This window comes from Cnephaeus nilssonii (genome assembly GCF_951640355.1).
Source record: "Cnephaeus nilssonii genome assembly, chromosome: 13".
NCBI lineage: Eukaryota > Metazoa > Chordata > Mammalia > Chiroptera > Vespertilionidae > Cnephaeus > Cnephaeus nilssonii.
Window position 1 is genome coordinate 7,061,074 of NC_137084.1, and position 13,485 is coordinate 7,074,558.

Consider the following 13,485-nt stretch of genomic DNA (forward strand, 5'->3'; position numbering starts at 1 on the left):
GGAGCCAGAGTTTGAACTGGGGCCTGCGGGTTCCAGAGCTTGTGCCATGGCCCTCCCAGGCCCTCCTGTCCCCTCAGGGTCCAGGCGGAGCTCCATGGTCAGGTGGGGACAGAGCCAGGGAGATGGGGAAGGTCAGGGCCTGCTTGTTGAATGCGTCCAAGGCGGGGTCTGCCACCCCAGGGCCTTTCTCGCTTAGCCCCCCGGGAAGCATGTTGGGAAGCCCAGCATGCCTGCGCTCCGTCTCTGTATCATAACGCATGTAGAGGGAATTTAGTTTAAAAATAACACCTCAAGCCCTAGCCTGTTTGGCTCAGTGGATAATGGACGGAAGGGTCTCAGGTTCAATTCTGGTCAAGGGCACAGGTCTGGGTTTTGGGATCAGTCCAATGCGCAGGAGGCAGCCAATCAATGATTCCCTCTCATCATTGATGTTTCTGCCTCTCTATTCCTCTCCCTGATCAACAAAAAATAAAATAAAAATAAAAATAAAACCTCAAGCCCACTCCAGTCGCAGCCCGTGCAGCTCCTGCCTCTCTCCATCAGCTACTTCTGTTACTCTGTACTCTGCCCTCCTGGGCGCCCTCACCAGTGCCAACAGGTGGGGGCCGCCGCGGTGGCTGCGGTGGCTGCGGTCGGTCGTGGGAAAGCGCACAGACCTTGTTCCGGGAGCCCCTGACTCACAGCCCCCAAACTGCCTCACCACGTGCCTCGGACAACACCCCTCCCCACGCCCCGCCCCCGTGCCTCAGTTTACCCATCGGTAAAGGCCAGGTCTTGGCAACCCTACAGGTGACACACCTGCTTCCGGGACTTGAGGGGCCCCCGGTCCCCACGAGGTGGAAGCCCGTAGTCCAACCCGCGCCCCGAGGAGCCCCGGCAGCCCCAGGGGAGGCGGGGGGCGCGGGGAGGCCCGCGGGGACAGCGCGCAGCGGCAGCCTCGCCGCAGGCCGGCTCCGGGGGGCGCCCGCGGGAGGGCGCGGCTCGCGCGGGGGGCGCGGGCGGGCGGCGGCGGCGGCGGCGGCAGCGGCGGGGGGCGGAGACGCGGCGCGGCTTCCGCTCCCGCTCCTCCTCCCTCCTCCCCCGTCGTCCTGGTCCGCGGCGCCCGAGGGGGAGGCGGCAGGCGCCGGGAGCCGCGCGAGGAGCCGCCGCGCCGCGCCATGGAGCCTGAGTGAGCGCGGCGCGGGCCCGCCGGCCCCGGACAACATGGAGGCGGCGCCGCCCCGGCCGCCGCCGCCGCCGCCTCTGCTGCTGCTCGCGCTGTGCTGCAGCCTGGCCCCCGCCGCGGGTAGGTGGGCGCGGGGCGCGGGGACAATGGCCTGGGAGCCCAGGCGTCTCGGGCGGCCCGGCCCGCGGCCAAGTGCGCGGCGCGCGGTAGCGACTTTGCAAGTTGGGGACGAGTTGGGGCGCGCGCCGCGGGTCCCCGCCGCCCCCCGTCGCCCCCGCCGCCTGGGTGCCGCGCGCGGCCCTTTGTCTCCGCCGTCCGGGCCCCTCCGGGGACGCAGGGCCCGGTCCCGAGCGTCCCGGGGCGGCGAGCCGGGTGCGCGGGCGGCGCCGTCCCTGCCAGGTGCGGCGCGGGCGGGCCCTCACCTGCCCGGGCCCCGGGCGCGCTCGGCAGTGCGCCCGCGTGGAGCCGGCGGGCGAGGCCGCGCTGGGACCTGGGGACCCCGGCCCCCGGGCCGCCGCCGAGCGAGGACTCTCGGCCGGAGACAGGCCTGGCCGCCCTGCGCCGGGAACTCTGGCGAGCCTGTTTCCGATGGCCGCGCGGCCGGCCTGCGAGCTCCGAGAACTGATTTAAGTTGCAGAGAAAGTTCTGAGACCCGCGCGGGCGGCCTGGCCCGTCGCGCTGGCCTTTCGTCTGTATTGCTGTCGGTTTTCTAACCGACTGACACCTGCCAGGTGCCGCAAGGACCCGTCTGGCCGCCTCCGGGGCCCCAAACAGTGGCATCCGAGGGGCCGGCGGCGTGGGGCGGCCGCGGAGGACGGGGTTCCGGAGCGCGGCGTGGCGGGGCCGCGGGCTCGAGCCTCGGTTGTGCACACCCGTGGGGAGACCGAGGGCTGGGAATCTTCCTCTGCAACTTTCGGTGTGTCCCAAGGGGTGGAGTTGAGGTCAGGAGGGCTTAGGCAACCTAAGCGCCGGTGAAACGCTACACATGTTCTTTTAATGTGGAGATTGCCATGTGGTTTTTGAAGCAAGTCTCTCGCTACCTAAATCATTATCCTCAGACGCGAGTGTTGTTTTTCTGGAGTGTGGCAGGGCCAGTGGGCATGGCCAGCGAGTCCCGTTTTGCTGGTGGCAGCTTTTTTTTTTTTTGGGGGGGGGGACCTTGGGTTCCTTTGTCTGGGCCTCTTGAAGGCAAACAGCTGTCTCCCTGAATATTTCCAGGGTGGACATTGCAGGGAGGTGTCCTGGCCCGGCTCTGTGGTCACATTCCCAGAGCTGCGGCCCCTACATTGAGGTTTGGGGGGACGGAGAAGGGATGGTTTCCTCAAGTCCTCCTGCCCCCCCCCCCCCCCCCCCCCCAGTCCAAGCCTACAGACTGTCGGCGGTTTCACCCCAATTGGACTCTCTCGGGAGTGTTTTTACGCTTCTCGGCCGTGTCTGGTCCTAGCAAAACAAGGTGACGACCAAACGACGGCAGGATCTGGGGCGTTCAGGCCAACGCTGCTCTTTTTCTTTCCGGAAATGCCTGGATCACGGAGGCAAAAGGATTTTTTTGGGGAAGATGTTTGTTTTAAAGGTGGGGTTTCTCAGCCGGCTCTGTTGCTTTGCACTTCGTTGCAGTTTTGGATTTCCTGTAGCCTTTGGGGTGACGTTGCTGGAGGCTAATGCCTGCCGTTGTGCGGTTCAAGCCCCCGAGGAGAAGAATCACATCTGTGGAGCTCAGTTGTATGTGAGGCAAAAATAGAGTTGATTATTTTACCATTAGGGAGTACACGAGCATGAGGTTTTCAGAGCGCGGCCGGCGGGGTGACCCAGGCCTAAAATGGAAGGACCAGGCGGCATCTGCAGAACCGCTGGGACTGCCTCCGATGGGGTATGCCCCTGATTCCTGGGCTCGATTTATGCCTGTGTCCAGAGTGAAGCCAGTAAGTTGGTAGCTAATTATTTTTCCTGATTGCTTCCTGTTGCAATTGGAAGCTCTGAGCCCACTGAAGTGCCTTTGTTCTCCTGGTTCCCTTGCTGGGAATGGCCCACGGCGGCTCCCCTCCGGCCCCACAGCACTCACTGCAGGCTGGGCCTGCCCAGGACCCCCCAGGGAGGTTACTGCAGACGCCCAGGGCCTGGCCGTTGGGAGGGACAGGCTAGTGGGCGTTAACTAAATGGTGCGTGGAGTCCGCAGAGAGAATCTTCCCAGCAAACGTCCTTTCCAGATCGGGGCCCGCGTGCCTGTCACCCTCCTGTTTGGACCCAAGAATGTACCCAGTTCGTCCATATGGTCCAGCACTTGCCGTGGAGATCCTGTCCTATTTGGAACCCGTCTAATTTCAGCCGCACTGTCTCACTGCTCAGGCATGTAGCAGAGTTTGCACACTGGTTGGGGAGGGGGGTACAGTTAGGTGAGGACTCAGCATGCACGACTCCTGCTGGCAGGGGCGGCTCGCCGGGGCTGAGCAGGGGCCTGGGGTCAGACCAACCTGGTGTATGTGCTCAGCAGCTGGTTGACTTTGGACGACTCACTTAGCTTCTGTGTGTTCAATGTCCTCATCTGGTCTCCCCCCCCCCCCCCCCGCCCGATTCTGCGCGTTTGGGAGCATTAAATGCCATATGTGAAACCCTTAGCACCATCCCTGTCCCACGAGGGACTGGTGGTGGCAGAGCCGCATGCAGCTCCTGTTGTATAACAGGGGCCTTGATCTTGCCTGGAAGGTTTGGAAGTTGTTGTTATACACTCTGGGTTTTTCTTCTGTGTGTGACCTTGGATGTCTTGTCTGCTGTCTGACTTGTTTATCGCTGACACCAAGTGGGATGTCTCGGAGTGGTTAATAGCAAGGACATGGACCCTGAGTGGTCCAGGGTCTTGCTACTTGCTTTGGGAGAGGGGGAGCTTTGTGTGACTCAGTTTTCTCTTCTGTAAAATGGGTATAATAATGCTTCCTACCACGGATGCAGTGGAACAGCATTGGATCAGCTTCTACCGTGGTTGGTGTTACTCTTGGGCATTTGTGTGAAGTGTTGGGATAGAATAGGATAGAAGGGCGGTGAGGCCCAGTCTTTGCTGCCAGCTGTTCCTGACTGTGGAGCTAGGAGAGAGCTGGGCCGGGGGCCTCCCCCTCACGGACCAGGGGTTCTTCATTGAGAAAGGCCGGATCACACTGCAGAGTCTGGATGGGTGCCAGAAGGCAATGGAAGCTTCCGGAAGGCTTTGGTCAAGGGGGTGGGTCGGGGGGGATAGGAAACGCAGGCTGGAGTCAGATCTGTCCTAGGTGAAAGGTGTTGAATGGACCTTTTTTTTTTTTTTTTAAGTTGAGATGAAGTACACGTAAAAGTAATTATTTTAAATTTGGAGGCATTTAGTATAATCACAGTGTTGTATGAATAACCACCATTTCTATCAAGTCACAAGACATTTCCGCGCCCCGAAATAAGCCTCGGTACCGTCAGACAGCACCTCCCGCTCCCTCGGCAGCCAGTCCGCGATCTGTCTCCATGGAGTTGCCTGGCCTGGACTTTCCGTGTCCATGGAATCATACGGTGTGGTCTTTCTTGCCGGCTTTTCCTCTTCAGTGTCAGGGTTTCGGGGTTCATATGTCAGCGCCTCATTCCTTGTCATGGCCGAGCGATCTCCCGTTGTGTGGGCAGAGCACGTCTTGCCGTCCCTCGCCCGCCGACGGGTGATGTTGTTGGGTGTGGGCTGGGGGCCGTGGTGTCCGCATGGGGCTGGGACGGTGAGAGCTGCTTTAAGCTGGGCCAGGACCTGGGCACATTCGTCCTTAGATCCTCCTGCCTTGATTCAGAGACGTGACAGCTGATGGTGAAGGGAACCAAGGGGACAAGCTGAGGGCCGGTGCCGGCCTCCAGGGAGGGTCTCTGGTCAGTGTGACAGGAGCCCCGAGAGAAACTGGGCCTGTGAGGCCTCTCCTAACCGCCACGCATGCTCCCAAAACGGGCGGCTGTGATGGGAGCCAGGGGCTGTGTCCAGCCCTCACCTGCAGGGCCTGCTGACAGGTTGGCTCAGAGCGTGGTGTGGTGTCTGCTGGAGACAGGTCCCGTGGGGCGTCCTGGGGACAGCGCAGCCCCGGTGCTGACACGCGGAGGCAGCTGCTTCGCACAGGGAGCGGCCCGGGGTCCCGCCTCCGGGCCTGGCTGCTCGCGGCTTTCTCCTCAGTTTTGGAAAGCCGTTTGCTAGCTCTCAGCTTTGGTTTCCTCGTTTGCAAAATGGGGACCCTGGCTCTGCCTTGCAGGGCCCTGACGGGGTTCAGGGAGCCAGTGTCAGGAGGTCGCGGGAAGACAGGCCACCGTGGAAGGATTTGAGAGCCCTGCCCTCGGCCTCCAGATTTCCTTTCAGAAGGCCCCAGGAGCCAGGTCCTAACACGCTTGCCCAGCTGGGGGCCTGGAGGTAGTGAAAGGTGACGGGGGTCTGTTTCTGGTGCCGGTTTGCCCTGCGGGGTGGCTGGCAGCTCCAGTCCAGGCCCAACCGCAGCTGGGAGCAGGCCTGGCTGTTGGTCCTTCCCCGGGTAAGTGGGGGACTCTGTGCCCCTAAGCTGTGTGGGGTGTGTGCCAAGTAGGGCACATCCTTGCCCACATCGGTTCTGCGTGGACTTGAGCCTGAAGCAGCCTCATGATCTGTGCAGCCCCCCGGGCTGGCCTCTGGTTTCCGATTTGTCCCGGATGGACTGTCGCTTGGTAGGGGACTTAGCTCTCTGCTGGCACCCACGGGCTCGCCCTGCCCAGGGAGCGGGGGCCTCAAGCTCACAAAGTGCCAGCAGCCACGAGGCACTGGAACCTCAGGTTGTGATCAGTCTGTGCCCAGATCAGGCGTCCTCTGACCCTCTGTCCTCTCTTGCCTGGACCCCCTGGGAGGTTGCTCTGGTGACATCACTTTCCTGTGTTTTTGAATGAGCCTGTTCTAGGTACCACACATTGGTGGAGTCACACACTGTTTGTCCTTTGTGTCCGGCTTATTTCTGTTAGTGATGTTGTCGAGGTTCACCCGAGTTGTAGCGTGTGTGGGAATGCCCTTCCTCTTTATGTCTGAGTAATGTTCCATTGTATGGGGAGAGCATACGTTGTGTAGCCATTCATTTATCGATGGGCATTTGCGTGGGTTCCCGCCTTTGGCTGTTGTGAATAATGCTGCTGTGAACGTGGGTGTGCCAGGGTCTGTTTGAGTCCCTGCTTGCACTGTCGCACTTGCTGGACCCTAGGGCAGTGGTCGGCAAACCGCGGCTCGCGAGCCACATGCGGCTCTTTGGCCCCTTGAGTGTGGCTCTTCCACAAAATACCACGTGCGGGCGCGCACGTACAGTGCGATTGAAACTTTGTGGCCCGTGCGCAGAAGTCGGTTTTCGGCCTGGGCGAGTCTATTTTGAAGAAGTGGTTCTAACGCCGAGCCACCCTCAAGGGGCCAAAGAGCCTCATGTGGCTCGCGAGCCGCGGTTTGCCGACCACTGCCCTGTGGTAATTCTGTGTCTGCTGTTTTGAGGAACCATCAAACTGCCCTCCACAGCAGCCACACTGTTTTACGTTTCTGCCAGCAAGGCCCAAGAGTTCCAGCTCCTCCATGTCCCGGCCAACACTTATTGCCCCTTTTTTGCTTCAAGCCATCCTGGCAGGTGTGAAATGGTACCTCATGGAGGTTTCAAGTTGCATGGTCCTGGTGAGTAATCACGCTGAACATCTTTCCATGTGCTTGTTGGCCATTGTCTTTTATAAAAATATACGTATGTTTAAATGCAAGACCAGCTGGTGTGGCTCAGTGGTTGAACATGGACCCATGTACCAAGAGGTCACTGGTTCCGTTCCCAGTCAGGGCACACGCTCAGGTTTCAGGCTCAATCCCCAGTAGGGGGTGTACAGGAGACAGGCGATCGATGTTCCTTTCACGTTGATGTTTCTATATCCCTCTCCCTTTCTCTTTCTTAAATCAATAAAAACAAATTAAAAAAAAAATAAATACAAGGCATACATGAGTACATATAAACAGCTTAAACGTTTACCATGGCACTTCTTTCTGCAAAGGTGAGTGTCCTTTTTAAAAATATATATATTTTCATTGACTTCAGAGAGGAAAGGAGAGGGAGAAAGGGAGAAACATTAATGATGACAGAGAATCATTGATTGGCTGCCTCCTGCACACCCCACACTGCAGTTTGAGCCTGCAACCTGGGCATGTGCCCTTGGCTGGAATCGAACCCCGGACCCTTCAGTCCGCAGGCCGACACTCTATCCTCTGAGCCAAACCAGGGCTGAGTGTCCTTTTTTTATTGCCTGTTTTAATTCTCTTCTCAGAGATGACCAGACCTTTAACACATGTTAACATGTTACATTGCTTTGGACTCATTTTTTACCTACAGCCAGTCACTCTGTACCTGTCATTTCATAGCCTGCCTTTTTTACTTACACATTGTAAACATTTTTTGTATCTTCTAGATCTTCATTCTTGTTTTTTTGTTTGTTTGTTTGTTTGTTTTAGAGAGAGAGTGAAAGGGAGGAAGAGGAAGAGAGAGAGAGAGAGAGAAACATTGACGTGAGAGAGACACATTGATTGGTTGCCTCCCGCATGCGTCCCTGACTGGGGAATCGAACCTGCAACTGAGGAGTCCTTTACCTGGAATTGAACCCACGATCCTAGAGTCTGTGGGCCGATGCTCTAACCACTGAGCTGATCCCGCCAGGGCTAGATCTTCCTTCTTTTTAAAAGCCAGGAGCTCTTTCATAGTGAGGGCATTCCCTATGTCACCGCTTTTACCCAGAAGAGTTCTTCCAGGCTCTGTGGCTATTGCAAGGCATGCCACAGGGAACACCACCACGCACCTACGTCAGTGCACGTGGGTCCAGTGTTTCTGTGGGGTACATTCCTCGTCAGAGCAGATCCATTCGTAAGTTTGTGAAGATGCTGACAAATGCCTCCAAAGGGGTGCAGCCGTTTACACCCTGCCGGGCACCCATGACGGGGCGTGCTCCCCGGGTCCTCGCCAATGCTGGCAATCACCAGATTTTGTTTTTTAAAATCACTTTGGTTAAAAATTATAACACATTTTGATTTTCACTTTCTTTATGACTGGCTGTTCAGCCATTTGTATTTGTTTTTCTTCATACTGCCTACTCTTATTGTTAGCCCATTTTTCTGTTGAGTTGTTTATCTTTTTTTTATTGATTTGTAGGAACTATTTAGTCTGGATATTAATTCTTTGTTTTATATGTATATATAAATATATATATATATATATTTAAAAATATATTTTCATTGACTTCAGAAAGAGAGTGAGAGATAGAAACATCGATGATGAGAGAGAATCATTGATTGGCTGTCTCCTGTACACCCCACACTGGGGATTGAGCCTGCAACCTGGGTATGTGCCCTGACTGGGAATTGAACCCTGACCTCCCTCCTGTTCATAGGTCGACACTCAACCACTGAGCCACGCTGGCTGGGTTATATATATATATATTTTCCAGTTTTTTCTTCCAGTCTGTAGCTAGTCCATCCTTGTTTTGCGTGGTTTATTATCATAAAGACATGAAAAAGTGTTATGTTATAAAAACTCCCATTCTTGCCCGGCAGGTGTGGCTCAGTGGTTGAGCGTCAACCTATGAACTAGGAGGTCACGGTTCGATTCCCAGTCAGGGCACATGCCCCGGTTGCAGGCTTGACCCCCAGTTGGGGGTGTGCAGGAGGCAGCTGATCAATGATTCTCTCTCATTATTGAGGTTTCTCTCTCTCCCTCTCCCTTCCTCTCTGAAATCAGTAAAAATATATTATAAAAAAATAACAACACAAACTCCCATTCTTTTTCCTTATGGCTTCTGGGATCTGTGCCTGGCTTCTCTACCCCCAGGTTATAAATACATCTTCCTTTATCTTCTCCAAGGACTGTTACTGTTTTGTACTTTATAGTCAGACATTCTCTCTGGTTTTTGAGGGGATGTGTGGTATGAGGTAGGGATCTGAATTGTCCCTGTTACCAGTAAGTGGGTATGGAATGGTCCCGACACCTCGACAGAATGGCCCATCTTATCCCCACTCATTTAAAATGTCTCCCTTTCACCTCGAGAGTATCATGCTAAGTGAAATAAACCAATCAAAGACAAGTATCACATGATCTCACTCATATGTGGAATCTAAGTAACAAAATAAACTGATGAACGGAGTGGATTCAGAGACATGGAAGCATGGAACAGAGTGCAGAATCTCAGAGGGAAGGCGGGAGAGGGTGGGTGGGTGGGAGGTAATCAACCAAAGACCTTATATGCATCCTATCTAATAAAGAGGGAATATGCTAATTGACCCTCACACCGTCGCAAAGATGTTGGCACCCACAGCCAGTAAGGAGGGAATATGCTAATTGATTGCCCCATCCTCAAAGATGGTGGTGCCCACAGCCAATAAGGAGGGACTATGCTAATTGACTGCCATGCCCTCAAAGAAGGCGGTGCCCACAGCCACAAGATGGCGGCGCCCAGCCCTCTCAGCCCTGCCGGGTCAGCAGGCGCGTGGCAAGGCTCCGTGTGCGCTTGTCTCTGAAGTCCCCCAGTCCCCTCAGCCCCCCAGCTGCCCAGGGCCAGCCTGAGGCACAGGCAAGCCTTGGATGGTGGCTGCCCAGCCACCCAGGGCCGTCCGAGGCTCAGGTAACCAGGGCCGGCCAAGGCTTGCGCTGCTGGCAGTGGCAGCAGCAGAGGTGTGATGGGGGTGCTGCCTTCCCCCGATCGCCGGGTCACCTCCAACCCCTGAGGGCTCCCGGACTGTGAGAGGGGGCAGGCCAGGCTGAGGGACCCCCCCCTTCCAGTGCATGAATTTTCATGCACCGGGCCTCTAGTATATGTATAATTCTGGACACAGACAATAGGCTGGTGAAGGCCTGGGGTGGAGGGCAGGGGTGAGCTGGAGGGGGTCAATGGGGAAAAATGGGACATATATAATATTTTCAACATAAAGATTTTAAAAAAGAGAAGGAAAAAAAAGAATAATAAAATCACCCTTTCATGTGCCGTGTCCATAGATGCTCGGCTGTTGATTCTGGAACCTTCTCCGTGAGCTGTTGGGCAGCAGCAGGCTGTTGTTTTAATCTATGTAGCATCACAGAATGTTTTGAGACGGGTTGTGCAATTCCTCCTTCATTGTTCTTCCCAAAGAAGATTTGTGTTGACTCTTATTGTACGTTTACCCTTTTGTGATAAACTTCAGAGTCCGCCTATCGAGTTCCACCCTTTGATCTTTGGATCCGGGGACAGTCAATGGTGACATTGAACAGGTGTCCGGGGGCCGGACTTGAGAAGTGCTCTCCGACCAGCGAGCTGGTCTCTGGCTGTGGACAGAAACTCATCTATGGCCTCGACGGGGCGGGTCTTCACATTTTCGGGGGCTGGCAGGACCTGGAAGGAATCCGAGGTGGAGGTGACGTTGGTGCTGGGATGCTCAAGCCACATCTACTCAGGAAACAAGCGCTAATGCAACTAATTCCAGCGCTACCCGAAGGCAAATGTAATTACTGTGTGAATTACGGCTCCCCTCCCCTCGTTCATTCCAGAACAAAATGTGAGCAACTTCCATGTCTTCCCCAGCCTGCACCCCTCCATTAGCCCAGATGGGAGGCGGTACCTACCTCGCAAACCTCGCAGGAAATTGCTCAATGGGGCGTTCAAAGCCGCCGGAGCTCATGGCCAGGCCAGAGCCAGAGCCAGAGCATGTCAGCCCTGTGCCTGGGAGCCGTCCAGACTCCACTGGCTCTCCTGGTACCAGTCGAGCTGGTGATGGGAGCGAGGAGGCGTCCTCACTGCAAGGTGGCTTGGGAGCAAGACCTGCTTGCGTGGGGGACAGCCAACTCTCCAAATCCGCCCCCGTGTGCCCCCCTCCCTCCGTGCAAACTTGGTTCTCCAAAGGAGACTGAGTGGGGGAGTCCGGGTGTGGGGGCGCTGTGTTGGCCTCCCACGGTCCTCCTGACTGAGCTGACTCTGATGCCCGGGCTTCCTTTGCCCCCTGGGCGCAGGCCCCCCGGGTCTGGTCTGTCCTCGTTGGGAAGCCTGCCACGCTGCTCCCTCCCCACCAGCGCCCGGCTCAGAGGCCTCCCCTGTCACTCCCTCCCCTCCCCTCTCTGTACTTGCTGTGGAAGACAAGCTCGGAGTGGAGGACATAAGCTTCTGCGTGGTCTCCTTCTTTCTAGAACCTTCCCCTTGCCCATTGATGTAACTTTCTGGCCAGATTAATTTTTCTACAACGAGTGTCATCATATTCTTCCTTTTCCCGGAAAACGACACTCGTTTCTCAGCGTCCAGAGTTGGAGCTTTTCCGCCCACCGCCCCCTGCTGCCCTTGAGCTGGCTGGAGCCCCCCTCCCTGCTCCCCAAAGTGAGTGTTGCTCCAGCCAGATTCATCTACGGAGTCCGGAAGCTTCCATGGCCCACCCAGCCTGAGAGGGCCTTGGGGACAGAGGCTCCATCCTTGTCCTTCCGCCCCTGGCATGGTGTCGGCTGCGGGGGGGACGCTCAGTAGCTGTCTTGGGGATTCTGGAGGCATTGTCTGTCCACGGAACAAATCTGTCCCATCCTTACTTCCTCTGGCCCCTAAATCTGCTGTGTCCTGAGCTCCCACCCCCTCCTCCCATCCCGAAATCCAGCCCAGCTGTTTCCCAGATTGAAGAACATCTGTCCTGCTGTGTGGGGCCGAGTGTGGGACCCCCGCCCCCAGTAAGAGCCCGTGTTTCCGAGGTTCGGACTCTGAGAGGGCCTGCTCCAGATAAAGCTGGTCTTTATTTTACTTCGAGGAACCGGTGCATCCCAAACGCACTTGACCCTGAGGTCCTGTGTCCACTTAATCCCTACCCACCTTCCATCCTCTGGGCTCCCATTTCTAGTTTTTAAAAGATTTTATCCTTTCAAGGAAAGTATATTAAGTAATAACCTTTCCTGCTTACGGATCCCAGACATGCGCAGTGGCCCGCGGAGCTGGTGGGAGAGCTGCCGCAGGGTTTCCGGCAGCCCCTCCCCCGAGTTTCCATTGGCTTTTCAGGCGCCTGGAGGAGCGGGTACACCTCCTTGGGCTGCGGACCCGGACCTGAGCAGGAGTAACTGATGTGGAGGGTGAAACGGGTCCACTCCAGGGTTCAGGCAGGGCTGGCCTCGAGCGGGGGAGGGGTGTGTGTGCAGGGTTTTGGGGAGGCCCTGTGAGGGGCTGGGAAGGCCCGCTCAGCGCTCTCCCCAGGCCAGCATCCTCACCGGCTCCAGCATCCCTGCATGGCCCGGTTCCCAAGCCCACGGACGGATCTTCCTGTCGCTTCCTCTCGTGTACCGAGGCCTTCCTGGTGCCCCCCACCGCAAACCGTGCCAGGATGGAATGTGGCTGAAGGTGGGACCCCTGTGCCTACAGGATCGTATTAGGGAACCCCCTGCCTGTGGGCCTGTGAGGGTCGACTTTTCCGGGATCCTGGACCGGTAATCTCTAATTCGATTTTAACCACGAGAGGGACGTAAGGTCTCTTCCGACGGCTGGGATCTCGGGATGTTGTGTTTTCGCTGGGGACACGGGGAGGTTCAGGGTTTCTCCCAGCTTCCCCGGCTGTGTCAGCAGCTGGATGGTGATGTGAGGGGAACTGGTCCTGATCCGGGATCCCTGAGGTCCTCGGGTGACAGCAACGCTGGGTGAAGTGCCCCCTCCTGCTGCCTGTAGTACAGGCCAGCGTGGTCACAGGGTCCCGTGGCGCACGTGGCACGGCGTGTGCTTCCCTCAGCGGCCACGCCCAGCACCGGCCTCAGCGCAGAGCCACTGTCTCAGGCACCCTCGGATTGAGGCCACACTCAGCCCTGCACCCCGCTCTCCCCCCACCCCCCGCAGGTTTGCTGTGAACAGCTGAGGGGGCTGCAGAGGAATCCCAGCAGCCAGCCGGGGCCCCCACCCGGCCCCAGGCCTGGAACCCAGGGCCCCTCCACCTGTTGTGGCCTGGCTCGCATTCCTGGCTCCACGCAGCTTTGCAGCCGGGACAGGCCAGTTAACCCTCTGGACCTCGGTTTCCTCACCTGCTGGGGTATAATCACAGTGCCCCCACCTCCACGTAGACACGCCTGGGGGTGCGACGGGGCGAGGCGGTAAAGTACTTAGTACGGGTCGGCCGCCCGGTGAGCGCTTGGTAATGATGAACTATTAGGGTTGTTATGGCAGTCGTCACTGTTCTTCTCTGGGGAGAGCCCGTGGGGGCTCTGGAATCAGGTTTAACTCGGCTGACAGTGTTCTGGTGGAAACCATCGCACCTCCGACAGTGGGCCCATCTCCAATTAGAAGGAGAAGCAGCAAGTCCCGTAGCGTTAATTGCCTAGTTTCTATGCAGAGCCTGA

General features: G+C 57.0%; 1 protein-coding gene across 2 annotated transcripts in view; it reads left to right on the plus strand.

Annotated features, from left to right (window-relative positions):
* Positions 1-1,072: 1,072 nt before the first annotated feature.
* The window catches only part of LRP5 (LDL receptor related protein 5), a 76,663-nt gene continuing 64,250 nt past the window's right edge, over positions 1,073-13,485 (plus strand). For both annotated transcript variants that reach the window (XM_079786914.1, XM_079786913.1), the window contains exon 1: positions 1,073-1,285. In XM_079786914.1, the coding sequence (XP_079643040.1) occupies positions 1,204-1,285 (82 nt within the window). In that variant the 5' untranslated portion in view covers positions 1,073-1,203. The remainder of the gene's footprint in view (positions 1,286-13,485) is intronic.